Below are 24,296 nucleotides of genomic sequence, written 5' to 3' on the forward strand. Positions count from 1 at the left end.
ACAGCAACAAAAATTCCTGTTATTATTTTAATAAATGAAGTGTTTGCTGTTTTTTGCAGCAGGGATAACACGTTCTTTGTTACAATGAAAAATCCTTTTTTACAGTGTAGCCACATGCAGTGTAATTTAGATATGAACATCTATAGCAATCACTCAGTGACTACTGCAGCTACATCGGAAGCACTTCAGCCCTCATTTTACAGAAAGCAAAAGTTAGGCAAGGAAGTAATACAGGCTCTTTAGTTCTTGCCTTCTCTGGCTTCTAGTGGGAGGTGTCCGACACCAACTACCAAACTATGAGATTCTACTTATCCAGATTTTGATTCCAGCTCTACATTTGGACTTCAAAACTAATTTTTAAACACTTCAATTACTTAACATTAATAAAACGAGAGTATGCGAAAATATACAGAATAAACAACAATTTCAAAGTAACGTGCACAATCACGTGATCTAATCGACGTTGGAATATCAATTTGTACCTGTTGAAGTGGTAGCTAATCTTTTCAATGACTAATATAACAGATTGTTACTGATGGCGGACAGAATACTGACTTCGACCTCACCAGAGACGCGAGAAGCAATGCCATTTGCAGAGTTTAGAAAAGATCCTAAAAGTATGACTTTATACTCAGCTATCTCAGTAACTAACTTAATTAGCTATCATGTCGGCATTTATAAGAGAAGTTTCGAGTTCACCGAACGTGACTCGAAACCCACACCCGATTCAGTGTGGTGTCATAGTACTTAGTTAGCTATAGTTATTTATAGCGCTAAAACGAATAGACCGAATATTCGAATTCGTTCGAAACGATCATTGATTCGAAACATCGAAATTACAGGTAAAGATGTCGCAACACTAGTAATCAAAAGTGGAGAATCTTTGTCAGTCTCTACAATACAACTGCTACACTGGGCTAGAGATGCAGTACCGATAACATGATCTGATCGGTGATGGCGAGGGTGATCATATCTGTTGCCGATATGCCTTCCATATTCATAATGGCATAGATTATAGCGGGGACACACAGTGTCCGCTATAATCTATGATAATCAGTGGACACAAACGCTCAAGTGAACCGATTAGTTTGCATGGCAAATGAGTACCAGCTATGAAAAGCCTTTTTGGTCACTACAAACAAACAGAAAGCCTACTCCATAAAACGAGAAGCCATACGACTGTACGTGTAAGTACTGCTATTACTGCCAAAATATTCTTACCCAGAACAGTATAACTGCAGCTACACTTTAAGAACAAAAAACTGTACCACAGGAAAACTAAACTGATCATCTGTGTATAGAGTGATGATACGATTGAAACCCAACTGTGTAGAATTGTTTAAAATTAGAACTAATTATGTAATAATTATTAACTGTTTTTGATTGTCAGAGAATTGTACTGGCACATCAGCACTATACCCCTGGAGGGTCCTGCTGATTAAAAATAAATAATAATATAACAGCCATCTTGGTAACTAGCTAATCAAAACACAGAGTAAGTAATCCAGACAAGGGAGCAAGTATTAAAATATTTGTGGTGCCTAATTGTCTGTGTTGTGTAATAGAGGCCACACCACCATAGGTAGTTGTGCAATATAACAAAGTTACATCACTTCTGTTTTCTCAATGCTACAAATCATTAGAATATACATCATGCAGTAGCTATACAGTAGTAATTCTATTTGATTTTCACTTTACAGAATATACAATAATTTAATCAGTATAATTATGTGACCCTATTTTGGAAAACCATGCATTTGGGCACATAAGCCAATTTTCATTTTTATAGCTACAATGAAGCATTGAGTGGTTATCTAACTTGTGTGAAAATTTTGTGATGATACGTTGAAGCATTCCAAAGATATGGCCAATTTACTGTCTAATACATTACAAACTAACTTTTCATTATCAGTTTATAGAACTGTATAGTGATCAGATGTGACAAATTGATGACAAATCACTTTGTTGACAAAGATCACCATTCTTACAATCTAAAATTAATGATAAGAGATCCTTGAGAGTTTAATCATGTGTTCTTCGTGCTTTTTCTCAATTAAATCACTTGTATTATTGTCTAAAGACAAGACAATGTTTGGTTTTGGGAATGAACAAATCACCCAATTAGTAAGTTAGTTGTTATCCCACGCATTGTGAAACTACTACATGGTCTGATATAATTCAGTATATCTCCTAGATAAAAGAAGCTATGGGTGTGAAATTTCACAGCAAGAAGGCTTCATAGTTGCTTTATCAGAATATGTAAAAAAAGTTAATTTTAAAATATCACTGAAATTTTCAATTGAGAATTCCCACAAATTTTGCATGTGCCACAAATGTATGGTTTTCCAAAATAGGGTCACATATATATAATCAGTATCAGCTCTTTTAGGTACAGATTATCGATACAACTGAAAAATCCTTATTGGTACACCTCTAGCTAGTAGCTACATCATCAGACACTTCTACTTCATTTCAAAAGCCGCCTACTGAGGTTTTAAGATATCAAATTTTTACAATTCAATACAAATAATAAGAAATAACACATAATACACTGTATTTCAGTATTACACCAAATATAGAATATTCGATTATTCGTCCTTGACTATGTAAAAACATAATATGTTTTTTTTCATTTAGAATATTTGTTTTAGCCCTAGTTATTTATGTTCTCATGTTGATCGTATTGGGAATCAAAGCTTGAGACATTAACTGTTCAGAATAAATTTTTATACATTGTCACTCTGGAGTAAGCTTGTCCTTTATGGAAGAGATCATAGGCGGCGGAAGAGGGGGTGCTGGGGATGCTCCAGCACCCCCAACTATTTTACTGGGGGTGCTGAGCACCCCCAACTATTTTACTGGGGGTGCTGAGCACCCCCAACTCAAAACTGTATTGTGCAATAGTTGTCATGTGAACTTCCAGAAACTTGTCAATCACGATCGAAATACTCTAATAGAGCAGTCACCCTAGTACAACAGTGAAGCATGTATTAAAAATACTAGTATTTGATTAACAGCTAAAACCACCAAAAATGCCTCCAAATTCAATCTCCTGACAACTAATTTTTAAAATTCTCCCCCCAAACCCCCTAGAATTAGCATGCTTTGCATGCTTACACCTACTACTACCACTACAAATTTTGGGCACCCCCAAACTGTAGCACCCTTCTGCCTCCTATGGAGATTGATGTATGGCCTCCCTGAGAAACAGCTATCCTTCTTGCTACGTGCTGGTTTTGATACTCTACCAACTCCTATATGAACTTGACTTGGTGAAACATCATTATACTAGCCCTAAATATGCCCTTTGTCAAGCTCCGCAGCCCACAGCAAGCCATATCTTGACTAGATGTTCTGTTACTCTTGATCAAGGCAGGTATACCTGGAGACATGATTCAGTCCTACAGGTTCTCATTCATGGACTCCAACAGCATTTACCTGACAGTTTTAATCTCTATGCTGACCTTCCAGGATATCTTGCTAGTGTCTGCCCTCCCAGCACCATTCCAATCAACCTTCCTCCACCCTTAGCATTGGTTTTAGTTTCCAATGATTCCATCTGTTTGTTCAAACTAACTATTCCCACCAATACCCAGCAACATCTTTTGGCTGCTAGAGCTAGAAAGGAAGACCGGTATAGCTGTTTATAATATGACCTTTAGCTTTCTAGCTTATCTGTTAATCTCATTTCCATCGAGATTGGTTGTTTAGGCCATTTTATGCCTGACATAATTGCCCAAGTAGCCAATGCTTGTGAAGTGACAAAGAAGACCATAAGATCCCTGTTTGAGCAAGCTGCTCACATTGCTGTCTCCTGTTCATACAGAATTTTTAATTCTATTGGACTGGGATCTATTGGTTTGCCTAAACTGAATTTTTCTGCATGTTATAATTATTATTTTTGTATTGTAATTTAATAGTGTAAGTCTTGCCAGGGCTTCTGTACTGTTTGCCCAGTGCATAGTACCCCTGAGTCTAGTGAGTAGTAGACTCTTAACTTAAGTTGTATTTTATCTTAACAAAACAAGATGTCTTTTACAAAATTATGTAATAGAATAAGAGATAGACCAGTTGGCCTATTTGTCTCTATTTCTTCTCTTGCAAGAAGGCATTGAATGGCCACTACGTGTAGCTGATCCATAGTTTGGCAGCATTTGACCCTTCTTGTGTACATCATGTACTTAGGATACCATTGCTGACTTTGTATAGCACTGGTCTAGTAAAAGCATTGCAATGGTCCATTCTCAATAAGCAACCAAGGTGTGCAATAAAGTTTATCGTTTCCCTAGGAACTATGATTTCCAATTGTTCCAATGTATTTTAGCCTTCTTTTGTATGCATATTACTTAGGCATAATGCACACTACTGGCAACTGCTATGAGGCTTTATAAATGTTAAGGAGTACTCTTTAAGATAATCCGTGTTGGTGGTGGTTGATACCACACTAATTATGCTGCAGCATAAATAGTTGATCACGTATATGTAATAGTTATACCATGGGCACGAGTGTGTATATATCAGGCAAAGCACAAGTGCCCGTGGTATAACTAATATATGCCACGTGGGTTAATCACCTACACGTGTGAGAAACCGCTGGCATGCTTCATGAGTGTATTTATATTGGGATTTGTGAATTTCGATAGTGGACACTGGAAACAACGTAAGAATAATGACAAGGCATTGTTGTGCTAAGAGTTCAAACGTAGTGCAACAACACAAGCATATGAAAAGTTCAATTGTGGGTTTATACAGTGAGCAAAGAGTCACAGGACATCGAAATGCAACTTGATAATGATGGTTTAATGCAGTTATAAGTGCTTCCAGGTATTCACTATAATAATTGTGAATAAATTGTATCCATGAATAAAATTACAGTATCGCATGAATACCACTTCACCTCTAATGACTTAGCGAGCATTATGTAACATTGAGACAGGTGTCTAGAAATAGGCAGTGGAAACGGGGGGGCCATGGCCCCCCACTTTTATGGGACACTGTTTGCAAGAAAAGATTGAGATACTCTAATAGAACAGTCAGGATCTGGATACTCTAATAGAGCAGTCACAGTATTCAGAGAAGCAGTGTAGCAAGCTACTTAGCTACGTATGTTTAGTTATAAATAAAGAGGTGTAATTGGTGGAGAACAGCTATTGTCAGCAGGCTGTGACCCTTTTTTTTTTTTTTTGGTCTTCAACTTACAGCTGGCCTGGCCCCCTCACTCTTTGGCCTGCTCCACCACCCCTGGTCTAGAACTTATCAAAACAGAGCTCACCTGTATTAGAAACAGCTCCATTTCAGTCAGAGGAATTATTTTGAGAAACTACAAATAAACCTAATCCCACAATCAATCTTAACACGTGTGACTATACAATGGCACAAAGAGATAGCAAAGGACATCAAAGAAATCTGAGGATTTCATGGAATGGGTTAACAAGATATACGCACACCTAACTGTGCAATATCTGAGTTAACGAGATATACGCACTGGCTTAACGAGTGAGTATATCTTGTTAAAGCAGTGCATATATCTCATTAACATTTTGAATCTGTGAAAATATGTGATATTTATGCACTGGCTTTCCTTTGATCTGAGGTGTGAAAGTGGTACATATATAATTGAAGGGGTCAGTGGAAAAGGGGGGTAACCCACATTTTGAGATTTACCATTTTGTAAAAACAAAATTGCTTGGTTAGGCATGTTAATAATGTTTCCACAAAATTTAACAACTTGACTTAAAAAGTTCAAGTCACAATCAAATTTAAATTTACATTAGTCTACAGCAATTCATGAATGTCAGGAAAATCTATGTAATGCCCACTATACACCTGTTTTATTTTTCAAATGTGGGTTACCCCCTTTTTCCACTGACCTCTTCAATTATATGACATCATTTGTGTATAATTTACAAAGCAGGGAAGACCATGGCTATAGGCCAGTAAAGAATGTTACCAGATACAAGAGTATTAAGGGAAACACCACTATTAACGCTATCACATGCAACACACTGAACGTTAATGATTACAAGGCTAGAAACCATTAAAACTTCAGCTACCTCACAAAAGAAGGTAATATGTAGCGATATTGGTGACCTGTTATTTATGACATCGTTTTTGCACCAGTTAAAGCAGACAAGATGAGAGTTTTTCATTAGTGAACCCAGTGCTATGCAACAAGAATAAATTACTAGAGTGGTTCCAGAGGTTTCTAAAAATCAACACATACAGGATTAACTGCTAATCAAAAGTGATATCAAAATACATTGAATGAAGCATATGGAATACAGGACTTCATCATGGTTAACCCATGCATATACCAGAAGCCAAAAGTGCACTGCATACTTTAGCCTTATTGAAATGAGCTATAGGTACTTTAATTAAAAACCCTTTCACTGATGAATTTGTAGAGGCTCCAAGTACTGCTTCTAAACTCAGTGCTATAACAAGCCATACAATATAACCCTATAAAATTATATATCAAATTACTTGCTATAGAACAAGGAATTCGATTATTGAGTTTCTGTTTACACAATGGTAACCACAAAGCTGTTTGTATAGTGAAAATATCAGTCTAAATGAAAACACAAAAGATCACACAGTCTAGTACTGTTTACAATAACACAATAAACATCTCTAACCTGTTGGCAGTTGAAGCAGTTATTTTGGTTTTCAGACATTTGAGCAAGTGCACATTCGCTTATATGCATGAGGCTACTGATTTGAGATATACAAAAGTAGTAACACACCACCGTATGTAGTATGACCTATTAATCACTTTCCTTACTTTTCTGTTTGGTGCCATTATTGCTTTGAAGAATTGTCCACAATCAAAAAGTGTGTGATAACATCATCTTACCTGCAATAGTGTGTGAGGAACTGGTTATCCCTGTTCCCATTTACTTATGGGTGTGACTGCTACAGGATAAGCACAGGGGCTACTGAAACACATGACAAAAATTAGAGAGCGCTTACAAAGTGATGTGACAGCTATGATCAGTTTTGCCTTAATTATTATGGCTTACATGGTGAGTCTATTGAATTGCAATGACTGCTATAATCTTGCTTTGAATACCATGTATTGATTAATGTATTTGTAAATACCTCTCTTTCCACACTGCTGCACACACAGTCGGGTCTATATCTTTTATAGAAAGCAATAAAGGATAGATATATATATAGTATTTATGTAAGTAATAAATTGAGGCTAGGGAGTAAGTCACCCACATGTACAGCCCACACATCGCCTATAAAAACTGTCTACATAGTATTATCTAAAAGCATGTACTAATTTTTATTCAATTTTAAACACTTTAAAAAGTATATCACAACAGAATCTGAACAAGGGATGTGTGTATACATGCAATATAGTGTGCTGATTGTCCACCAGCATCCTGTACTGCTGGTCAGAGCTGGTAGCACCCAAAGGGTTGGGACTAGTTAATGCTAGTGATTCTAACCCCACATATTATAAAAATCACTTTCCACAAGAAAGAGTGGTCCAATTGTGAGTAAAATAGTGTTCTATGATAATTAAGTTTACTTCAGACCAACCTATTTCTGTCTGAATACCCACAAAGCACTCAATGATTGCCATACATTTTCTTTTAGGAGCTCATGTAACAATAATTTCCGATAAAAATGATTTAATTGTAAGGGGTTGTACTGGTACTGAGAGAGGAATGAGTAAACTATAAACATCAACATAAAGGGGGATGGAGTAATGGGTTGTTGGGGTGCTGTGATAGTGCTATATACCCACAGCAGGCAGCCGGAGTGAAACCATTTTGGATCACATGATCAAATAGAACACGTGAGCTGTATTCTTGGTACCTGCTGCAGTGGTGGATAGAATGTATTCCCAATACAAGCAGATTTCTGTCCTGTGTAATATAGATTGTTAGTTTATGGACAGATTATAGCTATTTAGTTTTGTAAGAAGCAATTAGTACATAGTGAACTATTAACACAAGGACCTGTAAATGACGCACACAGTATATAAGGATACATTCTTTTTGTACGGAAGTCTTTTGTTGGATAACACGTGTATGATGGTGTCAAGTACTTCGCTGCATTCCGGGGATATTCATGGTAAACTATAAAAACACAGCACCAACCCATTGTCACATCAGCTGGTTAAAGGAAATCAGCCAATGGAAAGGAGCCACCTAAACCACCATGAAAGGAAAACGAAGTTTGGGGAGGTGGGTGTTGGGGGAAAATCGACAAACTGCTACAAGTTAGCACTGTGAAACTGCAGAACTCTGATACTGCAGCACTCCACTACCACAGCACTATTTATAGACCTAGCAAAGAAGGTCAAACCAGACTTGTGTAGCTTCCCTTGAACATTACCAGAGACAGGTAGGTAACTCATGGGAGGTTAAGTCTACCCAAAGTATTCAATCATGAGTAGGTAAGTGGAATCCATAAACACGTGAATTTCATTACCCTATGAAATCACTGAACTTGAGCAAGGAGGAATTCCACTGCAGACATGACAGAGTTCACCACACTAGAAAGTTGGTAGAAGCTGATACCTTTTCCAACACTGTGCCTTCAAACACACAGAGTGCATGAATGGTTACAACCCCTCAATTAAACCTTATCATCTGCTCAGTTCTTTAGAGCAGTTGCTAGCTACCCACTTCTCTGCTGCAAATCAGCCATCCATGTAATACATTACAATCTTTCACAATTTTGGGTATACAGACAGTCAACACATTACAGTGCACCCATGAATGAGTGACCACAAATCATTTCCTTTATACGGTACTCTGAACAGACATAAAATTACCGCTTATCTATATGCATTGTGCCAAAAAGTTAGCTATATAGGCTTCCAAACATAATACAACTAATGTTCACCTTCATGAAAGTTCACAGATATCTCCATGCTCAAATTCAGCATGCCTGGCATGGTTGCTGGAAACCACTAAACTCTGGTGCTATACGCCATTCACAAACAAAGTCCTACAGTGATGGTCAATGTTTGCTAATTTAACCATAGTACACTATAGTGAATCAGCTGAAGTATTTGCCTCATTTTTCCCAATTTCCTTCCATGATCATTTACTGATGTTTGCGTCTCTGTTCAAATTGTGTGGCATTGTGCATCACTGTAGTGTCATGTGTAGCATTTTAACATGATGCTAAAAGCTTAGCTTCTTGTGGTAATATGATCAAAGCCAGCTACAATCACATTCACACCGCACGTGATCATTGTGTGATTCGAACACTACTATAAACCTCAGTATTATTTATTCCACTCACTGCATAATAAGACTTGTACGGTAATCAGTACAGAGTGTAATTATGTAATTGTTTCTTACAACATAATCAGGCTAAATTACACACCTCTGGGAGTTCTAAATACGCCATATTTACATTGTCCAAGCCTATATAGGACATCAACTCAAGTCCAGAACCTTCCCATGGCCGCTAGAATACTATGTGGGCTTTCATGTCTTTATAAGACTGTCTCCAGAAAACAGACCCGAGTCTAATTTAGTGGGAAAATTGTTATCCGGTTAGTGTAACCATCTCATGCTGGTGTTATTTATGCAATTTTCCAAAATAATGCCACATTTATGCTATTTTTGTGTGTACAAGCTAGATAAAAGCTTGGACTAGAATTTCTGAGTAAGTAAACATATAACTGTCCTACAATTTAGCTTCTCAAAGGATGGTAGGCTTTTATGTTTACATTTGCATCCTAACTTGTAGCCATAATTTTGCTGCCTCAGCAATAAACAGAAGTATACAGGCTAGCTTGTGTTTCTCACTGTTGTCTGTTATAAAGTGATTTTTATACAATTGTAAATACCATTGCAGCCCAGGGGCATATTTAGGGGATTTCCTGGGGTTCCAGAAACCCCCTTCAAAATTTGAACTTGAGGGCTTGTAGCAAGAACACCAAACCATCACAGTTTGGCTGTGCAAATATACAGAAAGCTGACCACCTGGTAGACTCCTGTAAGTATTCGAGCATAAATCGGATGGCTGCAGGTTCGAGGCTACCTAGGTCCAGTCATGGATTTTTTCTCCTTTCTCCAACTTTTCAAACATGCCTTATGTAACTAAAGTCTTTGAGCAGGCTGTAGTACCAGGTGTCCTACAGACCTTCAGCACTTGTGCTGTAAAGCATTAATAAATGAAATTAAATAAATAAATAAATAAAGATGGAAATAGAGGAGAACTACAGTGCATGTAATAGGGAACTTGGTTTTAGGGAGAACAAGAGTGGTTTGATTATATAAGGAAAACATTATTAATAAGGATCGAGATGTTTTAATAGAGCAATCAGATGTATTCTAATAGAGCAGTCAAAAGTATTTTAATAGAACATTCATAATGGATTGCAGGTATAATTTTATTAAAGAAATGCAAGACTAACTTGAGACAATAAATTTAGAGTTTTTAACTGGAGAATTTAGATAATAGCTATTTGGATCACTGCAGTACTCCTGGCCAGCCATAAACCGTAATATTGATGAATTATTAGGACACATTATATATTGAAGATATTGTATATTAACAAGTTGTATTATCCGTAGAGCACTAACTATTGTAAATTTTGAATTATTTGTTTGTTTGTTGTTTTTTTTTTTTAATCTGTCAGACCAAATTTGGAAACCTCCTTGGAAAAATCCTGATATGCCCTCTGCAGCCATTCCATTGCATTCTTATACAGCCACATAATCACAATATATTTTGCTTAAACACCTGAAAATGAGTTTTAAGACTGTCAGGTATTTTTGCATGCTCTACAGACTGTGCTGCACAACATAGCAGCATAGATGAGGTTTATTAGCATGTTTTTACTGTCATGGTTAGTATTATTACTTCATGTAGTAACGAAGTAATAATGCGCTACATATCTTATGCTAGTAATATCTAATGGATAGTTACTTTACATAAGTAATGCATTGCTAAAGTAGTGCATTACTACTCGTTATTGTAATATTATTACCTAACGAAGTACTAATGCGTTACTTAACTAGCATCTTCCTGTAATATTATATCCACACAAAAACAGCCAAGCTGTGAAAAAATGGTGCGGCCTTAAAAAGCCTGGGTGAAAAAAGTTGTGAAATCAAAGGTGGTGGCCAAGAAATGGCTGCGATGATGTTAATAAATTTTAACAATGCACACAGCCATTATTAAAATTTTTAGCATTAACATCATTGCAGCCATTTCTTGGCCGCCACCTTTGGTTTCACAACTTTTTTCACCCAGGCTTTTTAAGGCCGCACCATTTTTTCACAGCTTGGCTGTTTTTGTGTGGATTTCACTCCTTTTTGTACTTTACAAGGCCCCAAAACCAGCCTATGACTGACTTTGAGGTTTGTCTTTACTCACATTTCTTCTTTTCTATGTAGATACAATGATGATTATTGAAGACAGACTTATAAATGTATTTCATTGCATGATTTAATTCAACATTTGATAATATTATTGTAATACTCTAATAGAGTGCACATTTTTTTGAGGACTTCTAATAGAACATACATAGAATATTCTAGAACAGTCTAGAACTTCTATTGGTAGATCTATGAAATTCCAAACGTTTGACTATAAGCAGATTTCAACTAGAAATTTCATTTATAAAGCAGAAATTAAGTGAGGTGATCAGTCAAGGTAGCAGTGGTTCAGTGGTTAAGGATGCAGGTGTTAGGTATGGAGGTCCCTGGTTCGAACTCTGGTAAGTTGTTTTTTTGACATTTTTTGCACACCTTTTTTACCCCGTGGTGACTGCTCTATTAGAGTATCACGATCCCGCGATTTTACACTTGCTTAGTTTTTGCTTTATAACTTTGTCGCTGTAACTCTATTGCTATTCAAACTATCAAAAGGCACTGCTACGATAATCAGCCTATCTACACAACAATTTTCAAGTTATTTCTATGCTTGGTTTACCCTGTAGCCGTGACAGAAGTTTGATCTGTTTTTACGTGAATAAACGTCCATAACTCCTTGAATACTACTCAGACTTGCAACAAACTTGGTACGTGAATCCACCGTTACACGTTCTTAATTTGTGCCAAAGATCGAGGCAGTCGAGTTACACTTTTGCATTTTATAGCAATTTTTGCAAAGTGTGCAAAAAGAAATCGAAGCCCCCGTAGCCCCCCGTATGGCATAAGAAGAAAAAAACGAAGAAATTAAAACGAAATTTTGGACGCCCATATCTCGCAAATGGCTGTTGCGAATTTAATCTAATTTGCTGTGTGGAGTACCCTACCTGGGGGACAGCTATAATGCAAAAATAGTGTGCTTTGGAGAAGAGGCCATGGAGCTATGCATGCATGAAAAAGCTGTTTTCTTTCTTCCTGTAAATATACTCACGGTGTGGTCGCCGGCTTTCTTGGCCGCACGACACACTACCGTGTGTCTTGACTCCTCACGGTGTGGTCGCCGGCTTTCTTGGCCGCACGACACACTACCGTGTGTCTTGATATTAGCTAATGAAGTACTAACCCATTACTTAATCAGCCGTTACTGTAATATTATTAGCTAACAAAGTACTAACTGTAATATTATTAGCTAACGAAGCACTAACACATTACTTAACTAGCTGGCGTTACTGTAATATCATTACCTAACAAAGTACTTTTATGCATTGTGTAATATGTAATATAAGTTACTATTAAACTGAAGTGATAGATAACTGTAATACATTTCATTGCAGTGGCAGTAATGAGTAATAAGTAATATATTACTTTTTAAAAGTAGCTGCCCAACACTGATCATACAGTATGATAGTACTGTATAGTAGGGACTACAAACGTTTGTGTGTGGCACATGAAAAAACACCCAAAAACTAGCCTTACTTTTCCCTGACGACGATGAGGAGGCAGTGTTGGCTAGGTAAAACTAAGCCCAAACAAGCCTTCAGATCAACCTGAAACACTTTCAACAAGTTGCTATGGAATTTAAAAAATAAAAGAAATGCCTTCAGACAAGCATAATTGCTAAGGCTACGGACTTGATTTTTTCACTGTTCAACGTTGCTTCAGCTAAACATGTACCTTTTGGCATACCGCAGTATGTACAATGCATTCTTCATGGACTTACCAGTGTCCTCCTTTGTGTCCAATTCATCTTTGCTGACTGTCAAGTTGGCAGTAGCACGAGATGGCTTCCCTTTGTAACAGAAATCGTCTCTATTTTTCATAGTGGCTACTTTGATTGCAGAGGTGCTTTTCAAACAGTTCTTGATTCATAATGCTGTGTAACAGGTCAAACATAGCTGACAACGAAGCACTTCACTTTTCAAATGATAATTGATAGGTGGGGCATGCTGCACCATTTCTTTCTTTTGATGCAGTGTGCGTGGGTTCACCAGTCATAATAATTTTATTTTACTAAAAAAGTTAACGAACAAATACACAAAAAATTGGAATTTTCAACTAGAGTAGGGATCATAGCACATCGATAAAAGTACTGATTCTCTACTGAAACAAGCTGGAGTAGTACACGATATTAAATCACAGTAAGAAGTGTTATATTCCTACCGTGTATTTCCATTGTGGTATCTTGAGCACAGTAGGGATATAACACTTCTTTTGTTTTACTATGACTTAATATCGTGCACTACCAGCTTGTTCCAGTACTTTTATGGATGTGCTATGGTCCCTACTCTTGTTGAAAATTCCAAATTTTTTTGTATACTTGTGTGTAATATGAATGGCTAGTTGAGACAATCACAGCAATCAATGTGTACAGTTCAATCACAAGATATCATGAGGGCAACAAATAGATATAAATCTGTGATAATCATTACATGCCTCCCCCTGTTCTAAAGCAATATAATACAGTGTGTGCATTAAGTCATAGTTCAGGAGATGGTCTAGTACCCATAATAGTCAACTGGGTGGATGGTGTGGCCACTTAGAGTAGTTGGAAGAGACAAAGAATCGGTTAACTCACTGGTTGATTCAAAATTGTTCTCATTGAATGGGGGAGGGCTCCAATGTGTAGAGATATTGGCATCCTTATCTTTTTATAACAAGGGGCATACTCGATTAATGTGAATTGCTTTCTGAAACCCATGTTCAGTCACACAGTTGTAGTGTCATTACATTGGAGCTCTACCACCTAATGGTCCTGTCCAACAAGGATCCAATTTGGATTGTCTAGCAGCACTTTTTGGCACTCCTTCCACTTAGGTACTACTTTGCCATAATAGTAATGTTGTTGTTGTTTTGTGGAGTACACAATGTTAGCAGGGGCGGATCCAGAGTCTGGAAAGAGGGGGGGCGCCTTGCTGAAAAAAAGTTGAAGAGCAAAAAAAAAAAAAAAAAAGGTTACAACAATAATAGCTAGTTATCCTTTACCAAATATATTATATCACGTATGTTATGTAAAATAAAATCCTATTTATAGCTTCCTAAGTAAGCTACACTTCCCATGAACACTGTGACTGCTTTATTAGAGTGATTGGTGATTGACTGCTCTATTAGAGTATCTCGATCTTATATACATTTTTTTAAGGGGGGGGGGGCACGTGCCCCCTGTGCCCCCCCCCTGGATCCGCCACTGGTTAGCATTGATGAGCTCCCTGATGTCCAGCAGTTTCTGACACAAGTTAGTTCTGGGGATCTAAGATTGCAGTGGTGTACAACTTTGGAACATGTATGGATGGTTGATTGCAGCCAAAAATAATTCCATAATAAGACATGCCTGTAGATGTGTATTTTGAGGTTCAGTACACAAATACATTGGTAGTTGTAGGTGGTCCTCCCAGTCCCCACTCTTCTAGGCAAATGCATGCAAGAGATGCAGTTTATTCTTTCCACTAGGCCATCCCCCATTGGGTGGCGAGGGGTTGTGTGTGACTTGGTCACTTTGAATGCCTTGTAAAGGTTGAACAAAATTGCGGCCTTGGAATGTAATTTACATGGTGGCCAAACAACTGTGAATACTTGGTTCTTAACAATTCTTTCAACCTTTTGGTCTGGAATTGCTTGAGCAGTAAATGGCCACTTGGAAAAGTAGTCCTGGAAAACTAAAATGTATTGATTGCTGTGAGGTGACTTTTGTACTACTGTAAGGATATCAACTGCCACTAATTGGCTGCAATGGAGTAGGGTGGTTTGACAGGGCTTTGGTAGTCTGGCAGGTGGCACAATGATTACAATAGCGTGCTACATCACTACCCAGTAATCTATGTATCTAATGACAATGTATGGCTGATGCCTTGATGGCCTGAATGATTATGTGCAATGGCCAGGAAAGCTTTCTATAATGAATAGGGAACAATAATCAAATAATTTTCTTCAACCATTGTTGGTGACTTCATTCTATAGTACAATTCTGAGTTCTGCATACACAACTGATTGGTAGTAGCAATGTAAGGGAAACAAATGCCAGTTGTTGGAGATTGGAGACAGCAGATGACTGTAGGTGTGTGAGCACTATAGAGAGGACTGAATCTGACCTTTGGGCTGTGGAAATTTCAGCAAAGCTCATGAGAGGCTCTAGGGGTACTAGAGACACTATTGAGAAGGGTGTCTGGTGTCAACAGAGACACAGGGTGTCTTGGCAAGAGTCAACATCAACATTCTCTACATTTTGCAGTTCTAGTACTGAACGTTCCAGTCTCTGTGATCTAGCATGACTTTCTTTCACAAATTCTAGCCACATTATGGGTTTGTGGTCAGTCTGGAGAGTGAATAGGGAACCTAACAGATAGTGTCGGAATCTACAAATTTTCCAAATGATTACCATGCACTCTTTATCAATAGTTGTATAGCTAATTCTTTTGAGGCCCTGCTTGCATATTCTACTACAGTGCCTCGTGATGTTGACGTAACTGAACTCAAATCTATGTCTGAGGCATCTGTGGTAAGCGCAAAGCTGTCAGTCTGCTTGAGGTAATCTAAGATGGGTGGGGAGACAAGGGCATGTTTAAGGTTTTCAAAAGCCTGCTGATGTATTGGCGAAGGAAATACAAAGACAACTTCATTGCTGGTTAATGGAGTCAAAAGAGTTGAAATGTCTGCAAATAAATGGACAAACCATCTATAAAAGTTGGCAAGATCCAGAAAGGACAGCAATTCCTTGGCTGAAGTAGGAACTGGCCAATCAGCTACTGACTTGGTTCTCTCTAGTGTGGGTGAAACACCTGCTGATGAATATTCAAGCCTAGGTGTGAAACTGAGCTCTTACCAAACTTGCACTTCAACCCATGCAGTGTAAACCCAGCAACTTTCAGTTTACCAGTGCACACCAACAAATTCCGATGAACAGGAACTCCATAGAAAAGATTGGAATCTGGCTATGGATTTTGGGAGTTTATAGTGATGCCATATGGACTTACTGGGTCAACTTAGACATGCCAACATGGCTTGACAATTACGTAGATGATTGTACTGTGTATTCTAGTGATATGGGGTCACACATATGAGAACTGCAACTGGTTTTATGATCATTAATCAAGTCCGGGTTCGGCAAGTCGATGTCTGATGCATTGTAATGTGTGTAATTATTGAGAGGATGGCTTTTAGTAGTTCATCATCAACAGTTGTTATATTACGGGGCTTGAATCTGGTTCTTGTCAGCTGTAGGTTCAGTTGAAGTCCCTGAGGGTCAGATGTACTCACAGTGCAGTTCTTAAAGACAATGATTAAACCGTGCTTAGTACGAAATTCACATTCCAAGATGATGGGTGTTGACAAGCTATCTGCAATAAAAAATGTGTGAGTAGTTTGAAAGTCTCCAAGCACATCAGTCTGAGCTACACCAGTTAGAGGTAATACCCAGCCATCTGCATTAACCAGTCTAATTTTATGTTCTGGTTGACTGTGTTTAAGGGAATGTGTGTAGTGTACAGAAGAAGCACCTGATATCACTGTCATGTGTGTTCCAACGTTTCCAGTACTGTATGCAGCTTGTGTGACATGAGAAGATTGTGTAAGTGTGTCCATTGTATTGAGTACTCACTATGGATGGGGGTGCTCCTTGCTCAATGGGTTGGAACACCCCCATTGGCATTTTCCTGACTCCAACACTCTCTGGCCTAGTGACCTTTTCATCCACACCAGAAGAACTCAACTTAGGAAGGATAGGATCTACAATTTCTAGCCAAATGACCAGGTTTTCCACAGCAGAATCATTGGCATACAGAAAAGTAACGCTGCCGTGTAATAAGTGCTGCCAAGAGTTCATAATATCATACAGTACGATAGTAACTGTATATTAGGGATCACCAAGGTTTGGGGTTTCTTGCCCTATAAATATCACCCAAAACCAGCCTAATATTAACTTTCTGACGGCTTAGCAGTATTGGTTAGGCATAACCAAGCTCAAAAATGTCTTTAGATCAACTCTAAAACGTTCCATCAAGTTGCTATGAAATTTTAAAAATTTCGTATTTAACCGAATTTTCTACTGACTGACTAACTTACTAACTAACTTACTTACTTACTTACTAATGCCTTCGGACAAGCGTAACTCGATAACGGCTAAGGCTACAGGCCTGATTTCTTCACTGTTCGACGTCGCTTTATCCCGAGACGTGCCTTTTCGCCAACCGCAGCAGCTACAATGCATGCATCATGGTGCTACCTTTGTCCTCCTTAAAGATCCTTTGTGCCCAGTTCCTTTCTCCAGCACTACATAGGTGACGATTTGCGGTACGCGCGTAATGGCTTCATTTGCGAGCGTTATGGCTTCAGTGCAAGACCTAGAATGCTCAGGCGTTTCTTACAGTATTCCTTGCTTGAAATGTTATGTAGGTGTTCAACATACCAATAGCCTCGCTGGTAGCTAAAAACAGTGTTACACTGACTGACTAAATCATAGATATTAGAGGCGCGTAAAAGCGCTTTAATAATATCTATGCAGTAATCGACTGTTATATCCTTAATACTGCAAGTGCTATAATGCTCTCTGTACAGTCAGCAAAACCATATACATGCATACATGATTATAATACTGAAATACATTTATCTAAACTTGTTAACACTATTAAATGAAAAGTTTAATTTTATAGAACCATATAATTATGTTTTGCAACAATTTGCTGTATCAGGCTTCTGGGACCAGTAGCATCATCCTTATATGTGCAGCATTCTGCAATATTTCCACTACAATGATCCGTGTGGCTACACTGCATGTAGAAAGAGAAAGTATACAGAAACGATATCATACAGTACAATAGTAATGTATATCAGTTAAGGATCACCAACTGAGGTTGTTCACTAATTATCATTATGTTTCAAAAAAAGTAAACAAACAAGTATAAGCAAAAATTAGTAATTTTACATCCAATTAGGGATCATAGTAATAAAAAGTAAAGAAACAAGGTGGTTGCCTATATGCCTGCAGATATACTATAGTGGACATTTAATCCCTAATTCAGTCTATAGAGGTTCTGAAGACTGAATTACGGATTAAATGTCCACTATAGTATATCTGCAGGCATATAGGCAACCACCTTGTTTCTTTACTTTTTATTACTATGATCCCTAATTGGATGTAAAATTACTAATTTTTGCTTATACTTGTAGTAGTAAGGGAGAGTATCTAACTGAGATGCATTTATCAAATGCACTTCCACTAGTACAGTATCAACACCGTACTGTGTTCTGTAGAATAGAGGCTTCACCATATTCAACGCCTATCAACAGTTCTCTCTTACCAGTGGAGTTGTATTAAACACCAATCAATGTCTTTCCATACTAGGAGAGGCATTGATTTCATCAAAAGGTGAACTTGTGGCAGTGTGTTTGTACAGGGTATATTGAGCGTTTGATACTCTCCCTCTTCTAATATTATGAACTCTTGGTGCTGCTAATTGTTGTGACATAGCCTGCAATGTTTCCTCATTCAACTGTCTGATGCCGCCTCAGCTCTCTTAGTAAATCAAACAAGGCTCTCTGGCTTTAGCCATTGTTTCTATGAAGTTAACCTTAGTTGTAACTTTAGTTGGTGGGATATCTTTACAGGGAGCAAGTTCATAAAATGAAATCAAACTTCTGAATCTCTAACTGCGGCAGGTAGGCTTGATTAAACAGCTTCTCAGTATCGCAGGCCAACTTGTTGATGCTTTCATTATCTCGTAATTGTCTTCTCAATAAGTTCTGACATGATACCATCCAGTCCTCCTTGGTGTCTGGGCATAATTTGCACTAGGATTGCTGCCTTCAAATGTTAGTACGTACATGTTGGAATGAATCAAAGATGGCCCAGGCTCAGCCCTTTAGAAGCATGGGCAGACGGTTGTGTTGGCTGCCACACAAACTTCATAGAGCGTGAACCAGGATCTTGCATCTTCATCATGAAGTGACTTAAACTGTTATGTTTCAAATTATTACTCTAATGTGTATGTGTATTTTTTTCCTGAGCATACCAGCAGCAGTTGACTGCTCAGTATCAATAAATAAATCAGTAAAGTGAGACCAACATCAGTTGCCATCTGGTCCCAGGTTTCAGCACCAATGTAATATGAACAGCTTGAGACAATTGCAACAATCAATTAGAGCACATGCACAGTTCAATAAAGAGATATTGTGAAGGGGCAAAATCAATGTGATAATCATAACACATGCAACGGAAAAAATCTCAAACGTGCAATTTAGCATCTGTTACGAACATGTACAAAACTGTTGTTCAAACCTAAACACCCATCTACTTCTCCCCTTGGGTCCTTCTTAGCATCAGAAGGGTCCCATATGCAAGCAGAGTGTGCTTTATATCACTGAGTCTATGCAGCAGTATTTTTATTTAAGTATATATTAAGGCTTTAAACAGCACAAATGCTAAAGGTCTGTAGGACACTGCCTTGAGTTTAAAATGTTATATTACTGTATTGCCTCGAATTATGGCTGGTCTCGTATAAACATCTGGTCTCGTTTAGTCGCCAGGGCTGATAACAACGTGACCAACATGAATGTCATATTCATAGGTTTAACAGACATCATTTAATATCAACTGAAACCTTTGTTGTGTCAACAGAAACCTTTTATAGCGATTAACCTCAGATTTAGTGCTACTTTTGGACGAGCAATAGGTACTTTAAAGGAATAGATGCCCAGGCCATAATTCGAGGCAATACGGTAAGTAGGTCTGAGTAATAATGTGACTGACATTACTGAATGCATCATTGTAACAGGATAATTCAATTTATGAAATGCTGAGACCCCTGAATACAGTTACCCATATCGTACATAAAAGACAAACTTTTCTTAAGTGTAATGCAGCCTTTATGACTGCATATATTTCTCTTGAGATAATTATGAGGTCTACATAAGAGTATGGAAAGTAGTGTACAGTATAGGTCACAAATCTTTTGCTGTCCATTGCAGTCTTGCACTTTGTAACTAGCTAGTGTCCACCTTTATCCCACCCTTCTCAGCTGTGTTAAGTAATAGGTGACATAACTCAAAAGCTGCAGCACAGGTTGCTGTCAGACCTTCATTGCTGGATACTGTAAATATAATAATAGTAATTCTCCCAGTTGATTTTATAAAATACATACAGACTTGTAAATATGCAAAAAATGAATTTACGTCAGTATTACAAACTTCCATGTCTATTTTTAAGGAACAGAGAGAGCAACCATGAAAGATATTGAGAATCATGTGGTGGTGAGATGGGCCCCACAATGGAGACAGTTAGGTAGACAACTCCGCATTGAGGAACATCAGATGAACATCATAGAACATGATCATCCCAACAACTGTGAGGAGTGTTGTAGTAAGATGTTGAGTGACTGGCTAGAACAGAACACATATAATGATACAACATGGGAGGTCCTTATTAGGGCTATTGACAAACTACCTGAAGATATACCAAGTGAGTATAGCAGTATATTCACTGATTTCTTTACACAATTTGTAATGCCATATTTCTGTTTATAAGTTTAGAACAGTGAACTTAAATTTGTTATACCGTAACTCACTTTCTTTTTCATTATAAAATTATGCTTATATTCTATGAAAATTTACAAAAGATCAAGACACTGTAATAGAGCAGTCATTCACGAAATGCACCTATCAGTGTTTAGCCCCACTCCACCCAGCATGGGTAGGGTGGGATATATAGTGGGATATATAGTGGGTATTTGACCTGGAAGAAAGTCAAATTTCCCAACCTGGGAATAAATAGTTAGGTAAAATCCCCGCATATACCCACCCTAAGACATGGCAATAAGAAAGGATTTGACATGGAGCTTCAGTTTTATCATGTGCCACAAGTCAGAACTTCTTAGCACTTTGTTCAAATTCCCCACCCTCGGGCACATTTTCAACTTCAAATCCCTTCTTAAACTCTAACATTACCCATACTACTGGGGGGAGTGAGGTTTAACATCGATAGGTGCATAAATCATATACATTTTTAAACAAAAATTTCTATTATGAAAAATTTTGTATGAAAAAAGAGTGAATTATGGTATACTCTTGATGTTGGCTACTATATGAAAATGAGTGTAGTTTTGAGAAGAATATTAAGGGTTAGAAAGTTGCAGTCAAGAATAGCTGCAATGATGTTAATGCCGATCAGTTTTAATAATGACATGCTTGCTTTATTAAAATTGATTGATGCCAATTACATCATTTCATGGCAACCATTTCTTGGCTACCACCTTTGATTTCACAACTTATCATGAACCACAGTAATGGTTTGTAATAGAGATCACCCATGTTTTGTTTTTTTTGCCAAAATCTTAATAGAATACTCACCTAAACACCACCTTTGAAAGCTAGGAAGAATTTTATGGCACTACTCAAATGCAACATCATCTCACAAGAGTGCGAGCAATTAAAAAGCTCACTAATTAAAGGGTGCGGTACCCATTTCATTCATGAGTATTCATCCCGTTTCATTTTGGATGAATACTCATCAACAAAATGGGTACCATGCCCTTTAATTAGCAAGTTTTTTAATTGCTCACACTCTCGCAAGATGATTTAAGTATAAGTACATGTACCAATGGCACAACCTAACTACAGGGGCAAGGTATATATAGTGTGTAGCTAGTACACTGTGGTCAGGAGAATAATACAAACAGTAGTTACTCTGCAATATAAACAACGGTCATATAACATAGCTATTATGCAATTGCATTACATGTATACAGATCAGCATGATTTTCTAAACTGGTAACCATGCTACAGCGAAATTAAGGATTTGAAACTGACTGCTATATTAGGGTAAGTGACTGCTCTATTAGAGTATATATCAGCTTGAGCATGTCTGCAAGATGAACACACAAGCCATAGCTACTTTAGTGATTTTAATTTCTTGTAAACAGCATAACTAAACAGTATAACTTCATGAACTATAGGGTAGCAGACCAAAGGCGACAACACTGTGTGGGTAATTAAAAGTATGTGTTCTACTATAGCTAAGTGACTCCTATATTATAGTATCTCGATTGTACATTATTTCACAAGAGATTTACTTCTAGCCTTCTTACATTATTTTGCAAGCACCCTCTCTCCAACAGACTAATTAGCTGGCAAAAGTTGCCATTCCAAGGAACTGCTGCTATATTTCTAGCCTACCATGGAAGATGATAAAACCCACATCATCCATACCTCTCAACTGTCACACCTCCAGTGTAATTCTCACAAGTTTAGTTGTAATCTCATACCCCAATTCCTGAGGTATTGAATCTCGTACCTACAAGCAATAAAGCTTAAACTTCTAGTAAACGCCCAATAAACTCTAATTTTTAGAATACTTATGTATCTGTATGCTGTTTGTGTCAGGTGAGGATATGGCACCAGATCAGAGCACTGGATTAAGGAGTTGCCCAGAGCAGACCACATGAGATCTGGGATAAAAGAAGCAGAGTATTTTGACTGTCTGCCACCTACAATTGCTATCTGAGTTATACCTTTAATGGGCTGGGCCATGTGTCCTAAAATGATCATGTGGTGCCATGGATACACTGCAAAAGGAAATTTGGAGAACAAGTGGCTGCACATGGCTAGGGTTTGGTGATATACTGGTATGACAGTAACAAGGTGATATTACAGCTGCAATACCATCTTTATTTTTAAAATACCATCATACCAGTATAAGTGGTTAGTGCGATATCAAAGCAGATATCCAGTTGCTTCTTGTTGCAGCTACACATTTATGCATTTTAACAACACCATTAGTACTAAACACCATATTGTACTTCTCAATCAGTATTTCGGCTTCCTTGCACTAGCAAACAAGCCTAACCCATGAACTACTACGCGAAGCGATGCAATTATTAGAATGGAGAATATTCAAGTGCTTAAAGGAATGTAGGAATTATGTAACATTGATGTAATATATGCTCATTATAACTTGTGCTGATTGTTGGTAGGGTGTGAATGAATGCACACCATGTTAATTGCTATTGCATTAATGTTTATGCATATATCTGCAGGTTTTGTCGAAGATATTCAAAGTGTTGTTGCTGCTACTACTAACCACCTAAGGACGTGTTATGATGAAAGCAGATTTTCCTCTACAGAGGATGAATGGCCTCCTTATCAACCTAAACACTATACAACACTAGCACTCATTCATAGTGGAAATGAATCTCCTGTTGCTGCAGTGATATCTGTCGCACAAGAGTTAGCAGTTGCAGGGAATATTGTGAGTAACTCTGTATTACAGACATCAAGGAATCCAGAAAGCCAGTGTAGAATAACTAAAAATATATCTGATATCTTTGCACCCGTAGTAACTCCTGATGGATCTACTAGAGATCCTAATATGATTCTTATAGAAGGTGCTCCAGGAATAGGTAAAACTGTTCTGGCAAAGGAAATAGCATTTCAATGGGCTAAAAATAAATTATTGGCTACTAAGAAACTTCTGTTCCTTCTATCATTACGTGACTTTAATGTAAATAATGCGATATCAATTGAAGATTTTGTGCAATATGCAGTGAAAAGCACTGAAATAGTCCATTGGCTTGTGACGTATTTATTTAATTGTAAAGGTAAAAACGTTGTGATTGTATTAGATGGATATGATGAGATATCTGACAATTACAGAAAGAAATCTTTCATTACAAATATAATCCATCGTAGAATATTTCCACAATGTTGCATAGTAATTACTTCTCGTCCTACAGCTTCATCACATCTTCGTAATCTTGTAGACTGTAGAGTAGAAATAGTTGGCTTTACAGAAGAAGATAGGTTTGATTATATTCAAACAGCTTTAGAAGGTAAAGATGAACAAGTCAAAGCTCTTCAACAATATCTACAGTCTAACCCTACAATTAATGCACTTTGTTATATTCCTTTAAACATGACCATATTACTCTGTCTTGCTGAGAACGGTCTTGATAATTTACCCAAAAC

The 24,296-nt window shown here is 37.6% G+C and overlaps 1 protein-coding gene across 1 annotated transcript; it reads left to right on the plus strand.

Annotated features, from left to right (window-relative positions):
- Window positions 1–251: 251 nt before the first annotated feature.
- On the plus strand, window positions 252–24,282 carry LOC136236863 (NACHT, LRR and PYD domains-containing protein 14-like; the record flags this gene model as incomplete). Its single annotated transcript, XM_066027095.1, has 3 exons — window positions 252–617; window positions 20,545–20,796; window positions 23,369–24,282. Coding segments are annotated over exons 1-3 (1,248 nt in total), but the record flags the coding sequence as incomplete, so codon positions are not given.
- Window positions 24,283–24,296: the final 14 nt, after the last annotated feature.

The sequence above is a fragment of the Dysidea avara genome, chromosome 10, assembly GCF_963678975.1.
Source record: "Dysidea avara chromosome 10, odDysAvar1.4, whole genome shotgun sequence".
NCBI classification, from domain to species: Eukaryota; Metazoa; Porifera; class Demospongiae; order Dictyoceratida; family Dysideidae; genus Dysidea; species Dysidea avara.